Source organism: Atta cephalotes (genome assembly GCF_000143395.1).
Source record: "Atta cephalotes unplaced genomic scaffold scaffold00018, whole genome shotgun sequence".
Taxonomy (NCBI): Eukaryota; Metazoa; Arthropoda; class Insecta; order Hymenoptera; family Formicidae; genus Atta; species Atta cephalotes.
This window is the reverse complement of record NW_012130082.1, coordinates 1,189,218-1,209,860: the sequence shown is the minus strand read 5'-3', so window position 1 is coordinate 1,209,860 and position 20,643 is coordinate 1,189,218. Positions and strand designations below refer to the sequence as shown.

Below are 20,643 nucleotides of genomic sequence, written 5' to 3'. Positions count from 1 at the left end.
ATGATGATTAAAAAAATAGTTCGATTATTCCTAAAATTATGATTATTTCTTTACTTATGTATTTATTTCGAGGCCGATAATCGACACGTAGTTTGTGCAAATGGAAATTATAAAAATTATGCAGATCTACTTTGTTCAAATCGAATAATTTTCTTCATTTATTCATGTTATCTATAATATATCCATCGATTTTACTTATTAAAATTTATTAAACATATTACGTGTATTCTATGTTTTTTGAGAATTTTTTTATATAGCATGTGTATGTAATTAAAAACATTTTTATAGTTTTATATGCTATCTAAATTAGAAATAAACGTGTAACAGCGTAACAAATAAATCTTTTAAATATTTTTTATTAAATTGTTTAAATAATTTTTAATATTGTGTGTATATATGTATGACCTTATAAGAAAATAATTTTGTACAAGTGCGAATGGTTAAATTTAGGGTAGTTTTATATAAAATAATAAATTCAAAAGATAATATAAAATTTAAAAAATATAAAATATTAAAAATAACAATTAATTAATTAAAACACAATACTTTGTGAATATCGAGAAGAGCCAAAAATATGTTCAAGCAGAACAAAAAGACATTAAAATAGCTTAACAGTGCATAATATATTTATACTTTATGAATTTACTCTAGAAAATAAAGAAACTGACAAATAATAGAAGCAATCTTTTTAAATATATCCATTTTTTTATTCCACTCCTTATCATAAATATCCTATATACATATGATTATACCAATATTTATATGAGATATTTATCATGATATTCTATATTACATCAATATTTATTTATATTAATATCACTATTTTCTATATATATAAAATACAAACGCTATATTAGTTTATCAAAACTCTAAAACGATAAAATTCTAACAGATATTCTAAAGAAATAATATTCTGAATGTTCTAACATTTGAAATTAATACAATATTACTGAATGCATAACAATACAATGATGAATTAATTATATTTTTATATGCAAACTTCTTATTATTTACATATTTCTTTATTAACATAAAGAAATATGTAAATAATAAATAGATGAATGAAATAATAAATAGATTATCCCAAATTATATCCAATTTACATATTTTCTTTATATTAATAAATTAATATGTAAATAAAGAATACGTACATAATATGTATATAAAGGAATATGTAAATTGGAGTTGGGATAATCTATTCATTATTTCATTTATGAAATATTTTGCAGTTTCAAATAATTAAAAAACTAATTATCGTATTGCTATATTGCCCTGTCGATACAAAGTATATCTCACACAGGTATACAAAATGATATTAATCTTTTTGCTTTACTGAATATTAACAAGTATATTTGGGGAAATTATCTAGTAATAATAAAATTTCAATATTCTTAATAACTTTGATGTATTACTATCGCTACTAACTTCACTAACTTATACTAATATTATATGAATGAAGTTCGTCATACGTGACCATAACTGATTTTAAAAAAGTAAGAAGTTATTCAAGAATTTAGAACTATCGTTATTTTAAAAGTATGTATATTGAATTTCTACTTTATTAATAAACATTGTTATTTAAAAAAATTGATTAACAGGGATATATTATTGAATCGATTTTTCTTATGTTCTCGGATAAAATGCATTACGTAGCTGTGTCGTAAAGTACGCGATATTCGCTCGTCAATTTTGTAGATAAGAATTCTAGGATTAATTTTATGAGTAATTTAGTATTTATTATAAATTACAGAACGGATAATGAAAAATTATAAATCGTTAGATTGATTTGCATTATATACTATTAAACCAAGAAGTAACAAGGCCATTTTGCCTCGTGTACCTTATACGTGCGCGTATCCCGAGAGGCCGTGAATTAAGCTTCTTATTTTCGAGAAACGAGTCGTTATCGGGTGGAAATGATTAATCGAGATAATGGGCCCGTTCCATCGACACATTTTTCTAGAGGACCAACATCGAAAATTTTAAAGGAAAAGTTCAATTTTTATGTTTTTCCATAGGCTACGCTATCGACGTGAAAATACGTGAGCGTCGAAATTTCATCGTGGACGTAAGCCGGTAATCGCGGAAACATTTAATGAAGATGAAAATGTAACCGCATACACGTGGCTATGTGTTAATTTGCTTCGTGTATTTCTATTGATTTTAATTTTATAGAAATAACGCCGCAAAGTTGAAGTATGTTTACCGCTCCATCACTTTCCGCGAAACTAACGGGTCGACATATTGGGCAGGTCTCTCTCCGTGGTCCGTGCGCTGAATACTACAGCGCGTCGTTAGCGCCTTCATTTCAACAATCTGACTATTCTGCATTTTGTGGGATATTAAGGTATTCTGTGGGACGATTGTTTTTGAATATAAAACGTACTTTCAGAAGATGGAGGATAAAGTCAGTGGAAACACAGCTGTCGAGGCCGCCGAGAGCAATGCCGGAGTCACTAAAAAGGCTAGCAAGAGTAAGGTTAAGTCACAGCAGAAGAAAATATCGTCGCGGCCACCAACTTCTGAGATGGTGACAGCAGCTATCAAAGAGTTGAAAGATCGCAAAGGCTCATCCTTCCAGGCAATCAAGAAGTATATAGTGTCAACGTACAAGGTGGACGGCGAGAAAGTTGCTCCATTTATCAAGCGATATCTGAAATCCGCCGTTACTGCGGGTGCTGTCGTACAAACCAAAGGTAAAGGCGCCACCGGCTCTTTCAAACTGTCGACAGACAAGCCTAAGCCCACCAAGTCCAAGGGAAAAGCGCAACGTGCCTTAGGTAATTCGTACGTATGGAAAGCTGATACGAAGAAGGATGCGCAGACAGAAAAGGCTCCACGGAAACCAACTGCCGCAAAGAAAACTACTACCGCTAAGAAAGCTGCGACGAGTCCGAAGAAACCAGCTCAGAAGGCTGTTGCGAAGACTGCCGGAAAGAAGGGCAAAGCTACCACGGAGTGGTTACCAATCGAAGGCAAAGAAGGCGGCAAGTCACCATCGAAAGCAAAGAAGACTGTGAAAGCACCTGCAGCAAAGACCAAGACACCTAAACCGAAGAAAGCCACAGGGAAAGCTGTGAAGGCCGCAGCAAAGAAATAATTGTTCTGTGATGGATACACTCGCTGCAGACATAAATGGCCCTTTTCAGGGCCCAAATTATTTCTAACGAGGAATAACTCGAATGCTCGCAATTTATATTTTTGTTTTATTTCTTATCCTATATAAAATTATTTCAGTATTTTAAATATTTTAATTAACGTAACGAACGTATAATAGTAAAATTATTTATGAAAACTAAATCATACAGATACGTCATAATTAACACATTTCATGTTGAAGAACTTTGTACATTTATTATTTTATATATTTCATGTTAGGAAGAATTTTGCATATTTTTCAGAAGCATTCTTTCTCTTTTTAATTGCAACTTTAATATATTTAGCTTGATTTTTTCTTGTTCCATTCTGATTTTGCTCTCTTCTTCTTCTCTATTGAGCTGAGCGCGAAGAAGTTTTAATTTTAATATGTTTTCTCGCCTTTTGAATTCAATATCATTATTAACGTTATTAGAGATTCCATTGTTAGCTTTTTGATCATTGCTAGAAGAGATTTTCTGTTTTTCATGCACGAATTCGGCAACATCGAAAGATGATTTTCTGGATATATTTGTAACATTTGTTGAATTTGCCGGGACACTTGTACTTTGCACACGAATGTTGTCAATTCTGAAAAGAGATGTAATTTTATTATTTTATTGATTTATTTCTATTTATTAATTTTCATATATTGAAATTACTATATAAACATCATCTAAAATGAAATAATCAATGAACATGAGATAAAATTGAGATTCTTACAATAAAAAAATTTAATTTTTATTATTATAATCTGTTAAAGAAATTTACAGAATTGAATCACACATTACGTTCCAAATTTATAATACCTCGTTTCCTCGCATGTCTTTGGTAAATCTTCATCAGTCTGTTCCATTTTTATCTAATAAAAGAGAATTAAAATATGAATAAAAGAATGAAAAATTCAAATGTTTTTTCGCAATATGCAATGATTACCTTCAAATTATCTAATATTTCATTTGTATATTCCATAGGTTTCTCAGTGAATTGAAGTGGGTGAGAAACATAAGAGCCACTAAAATTAAATAATTTATATAATTAACTGTATATTTATATTCATGTAATTTTATCTTTTATTGTTTTGCTGTTTGTAAGGAATTATTCTTTAAATTATATACATAAATTAATTTTGAATTCTCTGTCAAATAAAATTCTAAAAATTTTATAATTTATTGATATAAAATAAAAGTTTAATAGATTTTTATATTGATATTATATTGATATAATAGAGATTTATTGAAATAAATTCTATTTTATTCTATTGAATATAGTGTAATATTATGAGCAAGATATAGAAAATTTAGACATAGAAAAATAATGTGACGTATGTACCTGTTTGTGTCAAAAGAATGTGATACATTAGATAATTCATCATACTCGTTCGTAACATGCTAAACATAAAAAATATATGAATATCTACATTTGTAAGTATGTAAATAGTAATTATTTATTATATATTTTTTGTTTATACATTTATATGTCATTAGATTTATATATATTTATATATATTTATTATATTATTTATTATTTATTATATTATATTATATTATATTGTAAATTTTACTTTATATTCAAATACATTGCAATTTATAAACAGAATTAATGTTAAAAATGATTTGAATTATATTGTAATGTTAATTCTATGCAAAATTCTACAATTAAATATAATTACAGAATGCTTATACATAATACTGTGCTATAACTATGTAAATATGAGAAGAAACATATTTATATTTTTTTATATATACATTTTTAAATTACTACTCGAAAAATATATCTTAAAACAAAATTTTACAATTTATTATATATAAAATTTTTAATTATTATTTATATTAAAATTACATCAAAGTTTAGATTTCTTTATATCATACATTACAAAAAAAACATTTTCTTCATTATACTACGATTTATAGAAAAATTAAATATATCTTGATATATACATTTTTTCAATTTTGTTTTTAGAAAAAAAACTACGATGCCCCCGCGCGTTCCTATTTCACTTACATTATTTTCGGATTCATTTGAAAAATTACTCTCATCATCCTCAAATTCTTGGGAGCATACATTATATATCATATAATCAAATTCCGTTGGTGACATACTCGCTGGTACACTATCGCCCCATTTTTGTAAAGCAGTGATGTTCTTTTTGGCAAACCACTTCCATCTTTGATATGCATGTCGCACTTCCTTCCAATCTCTTACGACCCCGAACGCCTTCAGTTTTTCGGTTAACTCCCGCCATTTGTCGCGCTTTTTCAAGTACACTTCCGAAGTGTTGCTCTTGTTCTCCAAGATTTTTAGATGCTCATTCACAAATCGAACAACGAATTCTTTCTCCTCTCGCGAAAAGTTTTCATTCCTTGTTTTTCTGATCATTGAGAATAAAAATGGCGGTCAGTCAATATTAATAAAACAACCAAGAAGTATAAACCTCTCTTTGTCTTTCAATTGTGTTCACGTATCCGCGTATTCAAGCGTTCAGAACCGATCGCTCGCTTCAGAGAGCTTTCTCTTTATCTGCAGCAGTGGAAGCTACTATAATACTGACTGTATTATAGGGCAAGAGCCGAGAGCACAGGCTTTTGCATAACGTGTAAGAAAATCAACCAATCAGAGTCCTTTCTTTCATGGAAAGGAAGAACCCTCAGGCTAGTATTCATAGTCGGTTCTTATATTTAAGACCGTCTTAAATAGTCTTAAGATGTTATAAGCCAATCACAAAGCAGTATTAGCAGGGCCGCATTAATCCGTTTTGCGTCCAGGGGCTGAATATTTCAAGCAACTTTCTACAAAATATCATGTTACCAGGGTAAATTTTTTTCGAAAGTTATATTAAATTAATTAAAAAGTTGATTTTCTCGAGATCTTGTCCTTGAAAAAAATTTCTTTTATTTGAAATATAAAGAAAACAAAATTACAAAAATTAAAATACGTTAGTTATAATTAAAATGATCTTTTTCTACATTTTAATGTAGAAAATTCATCGATATCATCGTAATTTGAGCTTGTGACAATGAATTCGATATGAAGAACAGAAAACAAATTTAATATTTCTTTATTATGGGTCGTGTTTCATTATATTCTCTCGTCTATCTATAGTGACTTAAAATTACCCATATCAATATCTTAAATTTAAAAAAAATCTTTCTAAAATTTGCTACCCTAAGCACTTGATCTATGCTTTAATACGGCACTGCGTATGAGTATCTTAAAATATTATTTAAGACTGTCTTAAAATAAGAACAGACTATAAATATCGACCGGATTGTTGATTCTCTTATATCTTATGCAAAAGGCTCCGCCCAACAATGAGCGAGCAATTCGACTGTCACATTTATCGTTAACGTTAAACATAAAAATATTAATATAAATGAAACTGTTAAATTGACAAATATCGGCTCGAAGCTGCACGTGTATACATTTCAATATTTTGTGGAGATAGATGCATTAATGTAGATTAATATTGTTACCATATATAACATTATATTATATTATGTTTATAGAAACCGCTTCATAATAATATTTAAATAACATTAATTTCAAACGCGATTTACTACATAAAATTGAATCAGAGTAAAGGAAAAAAGATTCCTTATTTCTTAAGTGCTTTAATTTTTAATATTGCCAATAAAAATTGATGAATGTTTAGTATAAATGTTCTCTTCGATTTTTTTGTAATATTAATTTGTGATCTTAGAACATAGAATAAATTCAGAAAGAAAACTGTCACCTAGTTCTGTTTTTTTTAGTATAAATTTTGATATCAGTTAATGATAAATTAACAAATCTGTTTTAATTAATAATTTAAATTATTTTCTTATACAAATTAAGTAAAAAATAGTTTGCGATTCAAAGTTTATACTTTTATGTGAACATCAAAATCTTCTGAAACTAGAAAAAAAGAAGGAATTTGCAATAATTATTCTCTTCGAAATGTTAGAATATATTCCACGTTTGAAAACACATGAATTCACAGAAAAATCGAAGAACACTAATATTAAACATTCACTAAAATTTGGAGAACACATATATCTATATATACATATATGTAGTAATCTTTAATTATTTTCAAGGTAGGTATGTAGTACAGATATGCTTTAAGAGAAAATTCCGACGTATAAAAAATTGTTGGCCCTGAAAAGGGCCGTTGTGATTTGATTTTGAGAAGTGATAGAGCGAATTAACCACCGAAACCATAAAGAGTTCTTCCTTGGCGTTTCAGAGCGTAGACCACATCCATAGCTGTTACAGTCTTCCTCTTGGCGTGTTCGGTATAGGTCACAGCATCACGAATGACGTTTTCCAGAAAGACTTTCAGGACACCTCTGGTCTCTTCATAGATCAAGCCAGAAATACGCTTGACACCGCCACGTCTAGCCAATCGACGAATGGCTGGCTTGGTGATACCTTGAATGTTATCACGCAAGACCTTCCTATGGCGCTTCGCTCCTCCTTTTCCCAATCCCTTTCCTCCCTTACCACGACCAGTCATCTTGAACTATATTCGAACTATATACGATCAACGATGATAACTCCGTGAGAACTCGACGGAAAGTGTTGCCGTAGCCTCTTTTGGCCGTGCTTTATATAAGTGAGAGGCAGCACGTCGCATCCCCTCTCCTATTCCAATAGCCAATCAGCGCCGTAGTAGAATAGTAGCGTAACCGTAACACTGAAACTGTGCGAGAGAAATGTAACTTTTTCTTTTTTTTTTTTTGAAAGTATTATTTGATTGCAAAGATTAATTTTAAAAAGTTCTTTATCTGTATTACTTATTAAAAATGTACATTAATTACTAAGTTTTTAAAATATAGAAAAATAATGTTTATAATGTCAGCAATATGACTTACTAATACATATTGAATTAACATTTTTCTAAATTCTGATGTCATCGATATTAATATTATAATTGCATTTTAAACAATTTTATTGTATTAGCTATATCTATCATAGCCTCAATAATTTAAAATTATATGCATTACATTGTATCTCGTCTTTCTAAGTCATAAATAAGTATTTGCATTCAAAATAAACCATTTAATCACATTTGTTGATTTTTATTTGATTGAAGAATATTTTCTTGTTTTTATATAATTTATTGTGTCAATGTATAGAAATAATTTATGAAATATAATGTAATTTAAAGCAGAACGAAAATTATATTCAAATATAAATTCGAAAAATATGAAAAAAATAATTCTTATTTATTTTTTTAAACTTTTCTAAAAACAAATTAAATTTTTTATTTATAGATACGCAAACTTTTCAAATAAAATTTCAGACGTCATTTGAAAATTTTATTTTATTTTAGCTTTATAATCAATTTTTTCTCAAATTAAAAAAGAAAAAAAATATATAAATATTATATATAATATATTATGAAGAAAAATAAATATTTCAGTTTCTCTTACAAGTAAACAATATTGATGATTAATTATTTGTTTGTTTTTTTCAGATATAAATTTCTAAAATTTATAAGAATTAAAATAAGTTTAGAAAATTTTTTTATACTGAATTCAAATGTATTTATATAGAAAAATATTACATAAAAATTATAAAGATGAAGATATTTTTCGCGGGATAAAAATGTATCAAAGGAATTATGAGATGTCCTAACGGAAAAATATTTTTTTTAAGAAGAGCTGATGACATTATGATTGATAATTACATTTTTAACAGGAAAAGATTAATTGCAAAATCTATGTTCTTTTTTAACATTTCTATATGTGAACGACATACATTCATATTCATTACAACTTATCTTTTAAAGCACGTACAATGTCTTTACATATTGAGTTGTCTGAAAAGTTCGTGCCGATTTTGAAGGAAAATTGAAACGCAGAAGATTTAAATTTTTAATTTCATTTATTAAATTTAAATCTTTTGCGGCACGAACTTTCCGGACAACCCAAATTAGTGTACTGATATTATCATACTAATTGTAATTCAATCCAAACGTACGCATCCAGCTTTTTCAGTGTAATCTTCAAAGAGTGTGACAATCACTTTACTTAGGCATACACTTTATGCAAAGAAGGTTTCACATGAATTTATAAATAGTATACATTTACTTTTTAAATGTTATAATGCAAAGAAAGTTCCACATGAGTTTATAAATAGTATATGTTTACTTTTTAAATGCCATGAAAATTATTTTGTTAACAACTTTTGAATAAATAGTGACCATACATTAAAACTTTTAAAAATTACTCATTACAACTTTAACAATTACGTATATCAAAGTCGAAATTATCGGAATTTGTCATCTAAGGTGAAGATTTATTACTAATTATTATACTACTATTGCATTTTAATTCTAAATATCTCAGAAACTACGAGAGACCATCTAGTTATTAAGGCAAAGTGACTTAAAGTGACTTATATTTGACAACTCAAAATTAAGATCTTCGAGAATGTCCCTTAATCTAAATAATTATAAATTTATCTTCTCAAATTTAACATTGAAACAGTAAAAGAAGTATTTTTGCAAATAAAGTATATTATTATTTTCCGTCAACAAATTTTACTAAATTATTGGCAATAAAAAGTAAGTGAGATAAGAAGGAACATCAAACTTGAAATGTTCTATTTATAAAAAATAATGTTCATTGTAATTCATATAAAAATTCACAAGTATTTTATCAAAAGCTTTAAGAGATTAGCATAATGTAAATTTACATTTATTGCAAATTTAAAAGAAATCGAAGTGTATCCAGTTAAATAGATTTATTATATAAAATCGATTTACGGTTAGCACAAGATTATAAACTTCAGAATATGTATGTTTTTTAATAAAATAAAAACTAATAAGAATACAATAAGAAAGAAATCGTACATAATAAAAAATATCTTTCTCGATAAAATGTCATTAATGTACATAATATTATCATTTATAATTAAATTTATACAGAATGAATGAAAAAAATTATTCAACATTTATATAATACTTAGTACATACCGTACTGAATAAAAAGTCTTAGTGAATATAGATCGAAAACTCAACCATTTCTGAGATATAAACATTTTTGTATGTAGCATTATGAATGACTTACTGGCTTCTACGTGTTGCGTGTGATGTTTACACCTCAGTGTTTATAAACTACATTCTGTATGTCCTCATTCAACTTCCATACACATTTCATAACAGAAGATTTCACTAACTGTGGAATATTTTCTAAATATAGCAAGTAATTCATTCATGATGCTACATACAAAAATATTCATATTTCAGAAACAGTTGAGCTTTCATCTTGTTGTTCACTAAAGTTTTTTTTACTCTTGTCAGTATAATGTGTAGTCAGTATTATATGTCTCCATATAAATGCTAAATATTTTTTTAATATTTGAATTTCAAAAAAATTGTAACTACAACTTGTCTTCTCAAATAAAACACATTTTTAGAAATAAAAGTATCTTATTATCTTTTATTATCAAGTTTGTTAATAAATCATCAACGACAGTAAGCGCAATAAGAATTATTAAATTAGAAACGCTCTGTTTGTAGAGACATCATTCATTACAATTAGTTAAAGTATATATTTTATCGAAGAAACTTAGCATTTTAATATACAAAATAAAATTGTGATGATCATTGGAGCTAGCGGATTAGGCTACAAGTACGCTGAAATACTGTTACATAATAGTGCAAAAAGTGCCGTAGTTGATGCCAACATCAAACAGCCAGAATGCGGTAATTACTTTGGAAAACGAATTTGAGAGGAGTCGTGCTGTCTTCCTTGCTTGTGACAAAAACTGATAATTTGGAGACGTTGAAAAAAATTGTCGATGCATTCAAAGGACTTAGTATTCTTATCAATAATACTAGTATATTGAATGATAAATATTGAGAGGAAATGGTCGATCTCAATGTTAAGGCATTAATTCGTAACTCTATGTTGGCATTTGATTACATAGGGAAGCATAAAGGCGGTAATGGTGGTAATAATTAATATTGCATTCATAGTTGCATTATATCCATTTTATATATGCCAATGTATTGCGCTTCAAAATTGGCTGTTTTGAGATCAGTTTTTAGCAGCATGTACGACATAACTGGAATGCGAGTTGTTATCATGTGCTTGTAACAACGTTGGCAACAGATATCAACAATAAGATCTATGATCCGTACTGTGATAGGTAATGCTAACGATGAAGCGAAAAAATATCCGATATAAACAATCGATAATGTGGCACTTGCAATACTAGATTTTATTCGGAAGGATAAAAATGGAGCGGTTTGTATCAACAAAAATGGTCAACCGCCATTCGCCGTGAATTTTCATTATTCAAAACGATCTTTGTCTGTGTAAATTAATATTTGATAACTTACGTTGTTTTGACCAATTTACATAACATTTATCAAATTAATTATAAATTCATGTCTTTTTGAAATAAAAAGTTACATTATGATTAAGTTGATTGTATATCTATGAGATAATGAATATTAACAATGTTCTCACACTTTCTGCCTTGAAATTTAATTCTAAGATCTTAAGGATCATATATAAACAAATTAATAAGAAAATCGAGGAAGATATAGTTTATAAAATGACACGTACTGTAAGTAGGAATATCAGAAATACGTTTTACGTCATAAAATATTTAGTTATTAAATGAAATATATTTATAAAATTATATAAAATAAAAATTAGCAATAAAAATGATATTTTAATATTTTATTTTATATTAAAATTACCTATATTTAATGTATAGAAAAACTATTGCCTTTTCCGCTCCCGGATTATCATCTTTTAAGATGTTAACATATAGTATATACTCGTATAGTATATACTTTTTTTTATGGTATCCTAGTTGTAAAGATATGATTTTTTTAAATATGGCATCAATTCGTCTTTCACCAGTTTAATTAAACATTTTTTTTTTATTTAAGCAGGAAATTTTGCAAATCTGATGTTATATTTGTAATCTGCGACTTCCAAAAATTTCTATTTTTTGCATGAAATTTTATTTTTTTTATATATCATTGTTTTACTTAGAGATAATAAAACGGTAAAAATTACTCTTAAAACCATAATTTATAAATAAAATGTTAAGACATAAGTGAAATATTTCTAGCCTTTTTATGTTAAATTAGAATAAAAACATGAAGTGTTCAATCAAACAGGACATGGGCTAGATTTATAGCGATACAAAGTTTACATTTCTTTTTATTTAATTGTATATTTTCTTTTTTAATAATTTTTCAATAAATTTTTTATTTAGTTTTATGAACTTAATTTGCGATAGTGAGAGATGAAATCGAATACGAGTCCAACGCATATGAAAAGGCTTTTGTGCAGTATTTCAAATCCAGTGTAGTTCACGACATAATTGATATATTCTAGATTGTTCATTGTGATTAATTTCAAGATCACAAATAATGTTATTGATTTTGGAATGATTATACTTCGTGCATTTTAGAATTGTTTCCATATAACCTATTATTTATAGTATAATAATCAAGAATAAATGGATATTGAAAGAAAATACAAATATTTTCAACATAATTTATATTGACTAGTTGAAAGTGTATAAAAATTAAAGAAAATATAATAAAGACAATGGTAAAATTGCAAATGAGATATTCTTCGTATGAAAAAATTAGTGGCCCTAAAAAGGGCCGTTTGGAATTGCTGCAGTTAAGCTTTTTTCTCAGTTTTCTTTGGCAGTAAGACTGCTTGAATGTTCGGCAGCACGCCACCCTGAGCTATAGTAACACCAGAGAGCAGCTTATTCAATTCCTCGTCATTGCGAATGGCCAGTTGGAGATGTCTAGGAATGATTCTGGTCTTCTTGTTGTCGCGAGCGGCATTTCCCGCTAATTCCAGTACTTCAGCAGCAAGGTATTCCATCACTGCAGCTAGGTAGACCGGAGCACCAGCGCCGACGCGCTCGGCATAATTTCCTTTTCGTAAAAGTCTGTGAATACGACCAACGGGGAACTGAAGTCCAGCACGATTAGAGCGAGACTTCGCCTTTCCCTTAGCTTTTCCACCTTTGCCACGGCCTGACATGGTTGCAGTTAGTGAAGAACGAGAGATCAAGGCGTTACGAATCGTAGGACGTTTCCACTCGTAGTGTTGCTTTAGCTGATTCTCGTCGAGTATTTATACTGTATTGCGATGGTTACGCGCGTCCAATCGGATGTCGAGCGCGTGATGATTGGTTGGGTCGCGTAACGCGATTGGTGCGCCATCACTGTCGCTTTACTGTATATATACAGCACACTGGGCCATGGCCGCCACTTTTCGAAGTTCCGTCTCAGCAATCGCTTGTACGGCGCTATACGAAGACTTGAATCATGCCACCGAAAGCGAGCGGCAAAGCGGTGAAGAAGGCTGGAAAAGCTCAGAAGAATATCAGTAAAACCGATAAGAAGAAAAAAAGGAAGAGGAAGGAGAGCTATGCTATCTACATCTATAAAGTGTTAAAGCAAGTTCATCCGGACACTGGAATCTCTAGCAAAGCTATGAGCATAATGAATAGCTTTGTCAACGATGTCTTTGAGCGTATCGCTGCTGAAGCATCGCGTTTGGCTCATTATAATAAACGCTCAACTATCACCTCTCGGGAGATTCAAACTGCTGTCAGGCTTTTGTTGCCCGGAGAATTGGCGAAGCACGCCGTGAGTGAAGGCACCAAGGCTGTCACCAAGTACACCAGCTCCAAGTAAATTGTTGCTCTCAAGATAAACGGCCCTTTTTAGGGCCACAAATTTATTTATACGTTGATTTTTTCTGGTTCGAATTTTTTTTTATATATTCCTTAAATTCTCAGATCATTAATTACTTTATTGAAGTTTTTAAATTATAATTGATCGTAAGACAATTTGTATAATAGAAACTTAACTAAGATTTCTAATTTAATTCTTCATAAAAATATTTGTAATTACATTTTATACATTATTTGATTTTCATAAATCACTTATGAATTTTGTGGTCGAATTAAACATAAACTATGAAAAAATTAAGCAAGAACATGGTATATTTATCGAAAATTCTATATGTTCGTGCATTTTTGAAATATTCTTCAAGCACTACCAAACGTTTTAATAATTTTTATAAGAAGTCAGTCTACAAAAAACTCATTTAAAAAAGTTTAGACAAAAGTAAGCTAATAAGCTTTTTTTAACATCCTTTATCCACAAATTATTATCTACAAATATTTTCTAATTGTGTTGCTAACTGTTTTCTAATTAATGTTTTCATCAAAGCAGCCAAGATGATGTACAGTATTGCCATAATTTCCAATCGTAGAAAAATATTTTTCAATATAGTAGTACAGTGCTTTCTTTTTACCTGCGAAGACTGCGAGCGAGTCATTCTGATGCGAACACCTTTGAGTCAGCGTTTCTTTTGGAATCTCATTTAAACTCTTTGTGCTTTCGCTTTCTTGTATTATACTCGTGTACATATATATATATCGTGTACATATATATATATATATATATATATATATATACATATATATATTTGTAGGTCTGTATCTCTTAATATTAAATATAAATGAAAGAAATTAAAAAAAGTTTATTGAGATTACAATGGGAGCGACGCACTTGCACACAGTTTATTGCACACACCACTCACATCGGTTTGTTCCTAATAATTTTTATCAATAAGATTATACCTTTTATTTTAAAGTAGCCAAGTGATGATATGGTCAATTGATATACATCCAATTACATTATATTAATAAATAAAACTGAAATATAATAAATAATATCGAGACGCGTGATACTCTTCATCTTTACTTTTCTTTTTTTTCTCCTCTCTCTCTCTCTCTCTCTCTCTCTCTCTCTCTCTCTGTCTCTCTCCAATGTCATTATTGATTTATATAATTCTAAAATTTATTTCCGATTTATTTATAAAATAATTATGTCCTAAAATACAATTTTTTGTTTAAATTACAAAAATTCATTATACAATTGATTTGACCAATTTCGATACTGCTGGACTGCTGCAACAAAAGTTAAACATATTAAAAGTTATACGTGCAAAATCCATATATCTTTTTCTCCAACAATTTCTTCATGATTGTTTACGTCTTATTGTTACATGCAATGATGTGTTATTCATTTTCTATAATTAACTTTGAAAAGATTATTTTTTACATTAATTATTACTTTTTAATGTTTGAATTAATTTAATTATTATTGTTTAAATGTATTCTATTACTGTTTTTTTATTCTATTACTGTTTTTTCTAATGTTAAATATATTGAATTAATTCAATCAACATTATTTGAATTTTGATCATAATTAAAGGTAATTATCCAGAAGAACTGTCTTATCTCGATTGTTAACTAGCGACAAGTCAAAGGTAAGGATGAAAAAAAAAAAGCGTGATTCGTGACTTTTGCTAATTAATGATACCGATAACTGTCGGTAAGTACGGTAAACTAGAATAGTCCTCAATATGTCTGTTCTGTATATAATTTTGTAATTTAATAGTCTAAGCGGTAATGGCTCATGAAAGGATGTAACTTTTTTATTATAGCTTTCTCAAAGACTTAATAATATCTAAATTTTTTAAAAATTAAATTATCGATTGTGTCAAGTTATTTAATACACGTTCCTGTTGGAACAAGTACAACCTATTCTGAGGGACAAAGATGGAGCTCTATCAAATTGGCGAATAGCTACGAATATGTCAAATTAATGGTGGAATATCAGTAGAACTAGTTTAGGTTGTACTTATGGTAGGCAAAGTATTAATTCGTGTATTTCATATGGATATGACAGTTCTGAGGAACCACTCATCCGACGCTCGGTTCTTTTGTTTCAGCTCGGATGCTTTTATCTTGTGTGTTTTTTTATGTTGCCGACTTAGACTGCCTTGATAAAACTTGATAAAAACATGTAGCTGTCCCGTGATTTTGGACTCGTCCGTTCGTCCTGACGCATGTTCGAACGACGTGCGAACTTGTCATTTTCGCGGGCATTGATCATCTGAACCACCTTTTTGTTTTTATGTACTTTGAACGTGATCTAATCTCTGTTTATAATTTTAAGAGGCGGGAGCTATTAATATAAGAAGAAGAAAGACAAGAAATCCAATAAGTATTTAATAAGTACAAGAGACACTGTAGTTACATTAAAATATTCGAGTATTTTGATAAAATCGTATAAATTAAAGGTGAAAATTAATCGAAAATAGCATCATCGCAGAAAGACTTTAGAGTGATACAAATTAGTATCAGTATTAATACTGTATGAGCTCTATAGTGCATGATGATGAAGCGTTTCAAAAAGACATTCAAGGTAAAAATCGGTATTTGAGAACAATTAGCCAATGGTTTAAAATATTAAACAAAATGCATTAATATTCACTATTATAATAATCAAGTAATGATGTCAATTAATTCTTAATCGCAAAGAAAATAGAAAATTGCACTTTTATAGCTATCTCATTTTATTTTTATATTATGAAGGCATGGGCTATTAGTTATGACGATCGATGTTTGTATTACCATACTGGTATCGCTCATTCTGAATTGATGAAGAAATGATGGAAATTAATAAACGCACCACTACGATTAAATAGAACAAGTAGTGCTATTTTGTCATCTAACAACAAACACAGCACCTGGCACCGCAATAGCAACATCATCAGAACTGGAATTTCTTGGTAAGAATATTAATATCATCTATCATTTGACATCTAAATTACTTAATACTCTTACTTGCATAATAAAATAAAGTTTGATGGATTTGTAATATTATTATATAATAAATACAATGTTATTATAATATTGAATTTTATGTTCGTCTTTTGTCTTTATATATAGAATCATCCTCATAGTACTGAAGATACAGTATTAATTAGAGAATAGGAAGAACAATCATATTCGACGCCCACGTCTTTAAAATTATGGCAATACTGATGACGGCATTTGCAAAGAATATTTAAGAATATTCAACAAACATCTTTTCAAGATATCACAATGAAAAGAAAAAGAGGTAAAAATTTACGTTTATTTTTATAACAATGATATTAATTAAACTTACTAAACAGTATATGATAATAATGTAATTGTTTTTTTTTTATATCTTCCAGTATTTGGTTATGACAGTACTCAGGAGTAAATCCTGCAATCTGTATAACATCGAACAGATAAGTTTATTGATAACAGAAAGAGTCTTTGAAGCAATGTTTCCTTTCAAGAGTGAAGCAAAAGGAAAATTTACAAAAAATCTCAAAACATGTAATAGAAAGCAATGATAGTACATACCAAGTGAATTCATCAAGAACAGGCATGCTAATCCACTAAGCAGTTTGAAGTAAAGCAACTACTAAAAAGCAGCATCAAGCCGGCACTACGGAGGCTGCGGAATAAATGATTTTGGCAAACGACATTTTACACGGAAAGGAAGGTCCTTTAACTCATAATTTCACACATTGCGAATTATTTCGATGCTGATCACTATATGTTTTAGATATCATATGTGAAATATGACTATGTCAATTGATTCTATGTCCGAGATCGAATGTAAAACAGTGATAGGAGTGTATCTGGGACTGGATCAGTATGAGATCAAGACCGACAAATACCTTAATAGTATTTCACAGTCTGGAATGTCTATTCTGAATAAAATATTGAATTTTATATTGCTGCGAATAAAAATCGCAACTCCACTAGTCATATGGAGGAAATCTCCTTTAATAATATTATAACCTGAAAAGCTCAATTGAATTGAAGGAACCAACTAAGTTTCCTAAGTAACCAAAGCGATATCGCATTTATTCATGAAGTAATTAAACTTCAAATTTTTGTTGATATTGGTTCCATGAACAAATTTTGAGGTTATTTAGACCAAGCATAATCTAATCTTCCGCCGCCTCTGCAAGCCCCCCCCCCTCATGCCGGTTTTACAACTAGCCAGTTTATTATTAGAACTACGCAAGGCTACTATTATATCTATAAGGAATATCTATAAGAGAAAGCTCTCTTAACGGCATACACAACGTAAGATATTTAATATTTTGTTAATATTTTGTATTTTAATCATATATGTATAATTAGAAAAATAAATGTTTCGATTTTAAATTAGATTATCTTCAGTATTACAAAATTATAAATTCAGAATTACGCATATAATACATTATCGCAACACAATATAAAGAATTTGACGTCTCGCGTTATAACTAGTACGAATAATTCAAATGATAATATTAACAACAAGTTATCTTTTTTAGTAAAATCTTCAAAGAAAAGATATATTATCTTATTATATTCTTGAAAAATTATCTATTAAAATTTAATCAATTAGTCCTCTTTGGTTATTCACATATAATTTCCAGATTCTATGACTTAACTTTAATAAGCCTTATCAGGATGTAGTGAACTTGTGGTAACAAATAAATTATCAGAGACTGTATGTTCGACTGTATATTTATAAGGCTTCTCAGTCTATGAAACTCCGCTGCGAAATCATGCAAGTCATTAACATGGTTTTGAGGAGTTGAGTCTTGATCATTATGTCTACTATCGGAACTCCGCAAACAGCTCACAACATACGCACACAGCGTATGTGCAAAAACCATGCTTATTTTCTGAATTCGTCATGGACCCACCTGGCATGCCGTTCATAGGCGAAAAATGCGTTGTAGAGTTTAATTCCGATATTTGCTGTGAAAATTTCTGCGAGATTCTTGGTGGATGATCAGTTGCCTCTCCTCGGCAGCACCTTTTTAACATCCAAGAGATTGGAATAGTTTTTCTTCTTTTCAATGCGCAGATATGAAGAACATTAGAAAAAACTAATTAGATATTCTCCTGAATAATTGCAACATTTAGCTAGTTCGTTCGACTTCTTCTTACACTCAGATGGAAAAGTCGGCATTTTACGCAGCGAGGTCGCTTAAAACAGAAAGAAGACATATCCGAAGGCTTGACATTGATAATATTGCAGTATAGTTTTATTATTGATATATTTCTCCCAATATATGTGAATAGAAAAGATACTTAAGCTTTCTCAGCTGTGCCATAGTGTACTTAGCGCCCAAGTTAATTTGAGAGTGACATATATGCTTTCCGCAGTATTTAGATACATGCAATTGTTAATATTGATATCTAATGATTTTAATTCTTCCGTAATTCTGGTCTCAAGATTTGGAAGATTTGGCAGTCTCTCAAAGATGATTGTCTTGTCCTGAGGAACTCCAGCATTCACTGGATGTTGCGTGGAATGTCCGCCATCAAAGTTTACATAGAAGATTCTTGTAGTTAAATAACATCTAATTATTTTAATTTAGTATTTTGGAATTGATAATTTAAGTATTTTAGAAAATGCATAACATGTAATTTATATATATAGCCTGTCGTGCCACACGAATCAAATTTCTTTTTGCAAATCAAGCAAAATCATGGCGGAGCTGCGATTCAAGTTCATCTATATGCTGAAATACTCAGACACACATAACAACTGAGCTTGGATGGAATGCTTGGGTTTAAATCCGAATTGTTCATTAATTACAATATTATTATTTTATAGTAAGATATTGATACGATTATGTAAAACCTTTTCATAAACTTTGCTCAACATGCTAAGTAGATTTATAGGCCTATAGCTTGCGGATGAAATTTTTGCCAGATTTCAGAAACGCTAAGACTTCGGCACAACATCAAGAAATTGGAAAATAATAAAAAGAAATTGAGAAACGAATAATATACAATAGTATATTTGAATAATAATTTTGAATGAACTTCTTTTAAGCATTAAAATTGTGATTTTATCAGGACCCGGCACCTTATTGCTGGAAAAAATCAAATAATATTACCAATTAATTTCGGAGATAGGAAATTATAATCTATTTCAGGAGTAACTGCATTTAAATATTGTATAAATTCAATAACTTTATTATTGTGAAGGGAAATCAAAGTAGAAGTTTATTGATAAACAGCGTGAAATATTAGGTGTGGGAAAAAGTTCGTGGCGTTTTTCCCATTAGATGTAACGGGAAAAACACCTTGGACTTTTTCCCACACCTAATATATCTGCCAAGGCTTGTGCCTTATGATCGGCTTCGTGGAGATACGAGTCATCGTTTAAGGTAAATGGAGGTATTGGAACTCGGTTTTTTTTTAAAAGATTTTAGAGTCGACCAGAGCGAGTTATCTCTGGTTTGTAGTCTACTCAGTATTTTTGCCCAACTCTTATCTCGTAAAACCCGCAAATGATCATTAATAAGTTTATTAAACAAATTACGAAAAAATTTATAACGATCAATGTACACTGATATTTTCTTTTAAAATGATTTCTAAGTCGAATCAATATATTTAACTTGATAATATTCTCCGATTCGGCATTTAAAAATTTTTTATTACAAGTTTTATTACAAGTTTTAAAAGTAATGGACTGCTTGTAAACTCTCTTCAAGAAGGACTGAAGTCTTTCTATACAAGAATTGTTACAGAAGAGAAGTCATACATTATGGACCATTTGTCGATCATTTGATAGAACTTTTTTCATCTAAGGAAATTGTTTTGGAGCAAATGAATCTTCGT

The 20,643-nt window shown here is 29.4% G+C and overlaps 4 protein-coding genes and 1 pseudogene across 4 annotated transcripts; 3 read left to right on the top strand and 2 right to left on the bottom strand.

Moving 5' to 3' along the window:
* Positions 1-2,395: 2,395 nt before the first annotated feature.
* LOC105618709 (late histone H1-like) lies at positions 2,396-3,100 on the top strand. The gene has a single exon (XM_012200237.1). The coding sequence runs from the start codon at positions 2,396-2,398 to the stop codon at positions 3,098-3,100; it is 705 nt and encodes a 234-aa protein (XP_012055627.1).
* A 4,218-nt stretch (positions 3,101-7,318) lies between these two features.
* LOC105618710 (histone H4) lies at positions 7,319-7,630 on the bottom strand. The gene has a single exon (XM_012200238.1). It carries the CDS (start codon positions 7,628-7,630, stop codon positions 7,319-7,321), a length of 312 nt encoding a protein of 103 aa, XP_012055628.1.
* Positions 7,631-10,177: 2,547 nt separating this feature from the next.
* LOC105618867 lies at positions 10,178-11,447 on the top strand (annotated as a pseudogene).
* A 1,329-nt stretch (positions 11,448-12,776) lies between these two features.
* On the bottom strand, positions 12,777-13,151 carry LOC105618706 (histone H2A-like). Its single transcript, XM_012200235.1, has one exon. The coding sequence runs from the start codon at positions 13,149-13,151 to the stop codon at positions 12,777-12,779; it is 375 nt and encodes a 124-aa protein (XP_012055625.1).
* Positions 13,152-13,438: 287 nt separating this feature from the next.
* On the top strand, positions 13,439-13,985 carry LOC105618705 (histone H2B-like). Its single transcript, XM_012200234.1, has one exon. It carries the CDS (start codon positions 13,439-13,441, stop codon positions 13,808-13,810), a length of 372 nt encoding a protein of 123 aa, XP_012055624.1. The 3' UTR covers positions 13,811-13,985.
* The last annotated feature ends 6,658 nt before the right edge of the window (positions 13,986-20,643 follow it).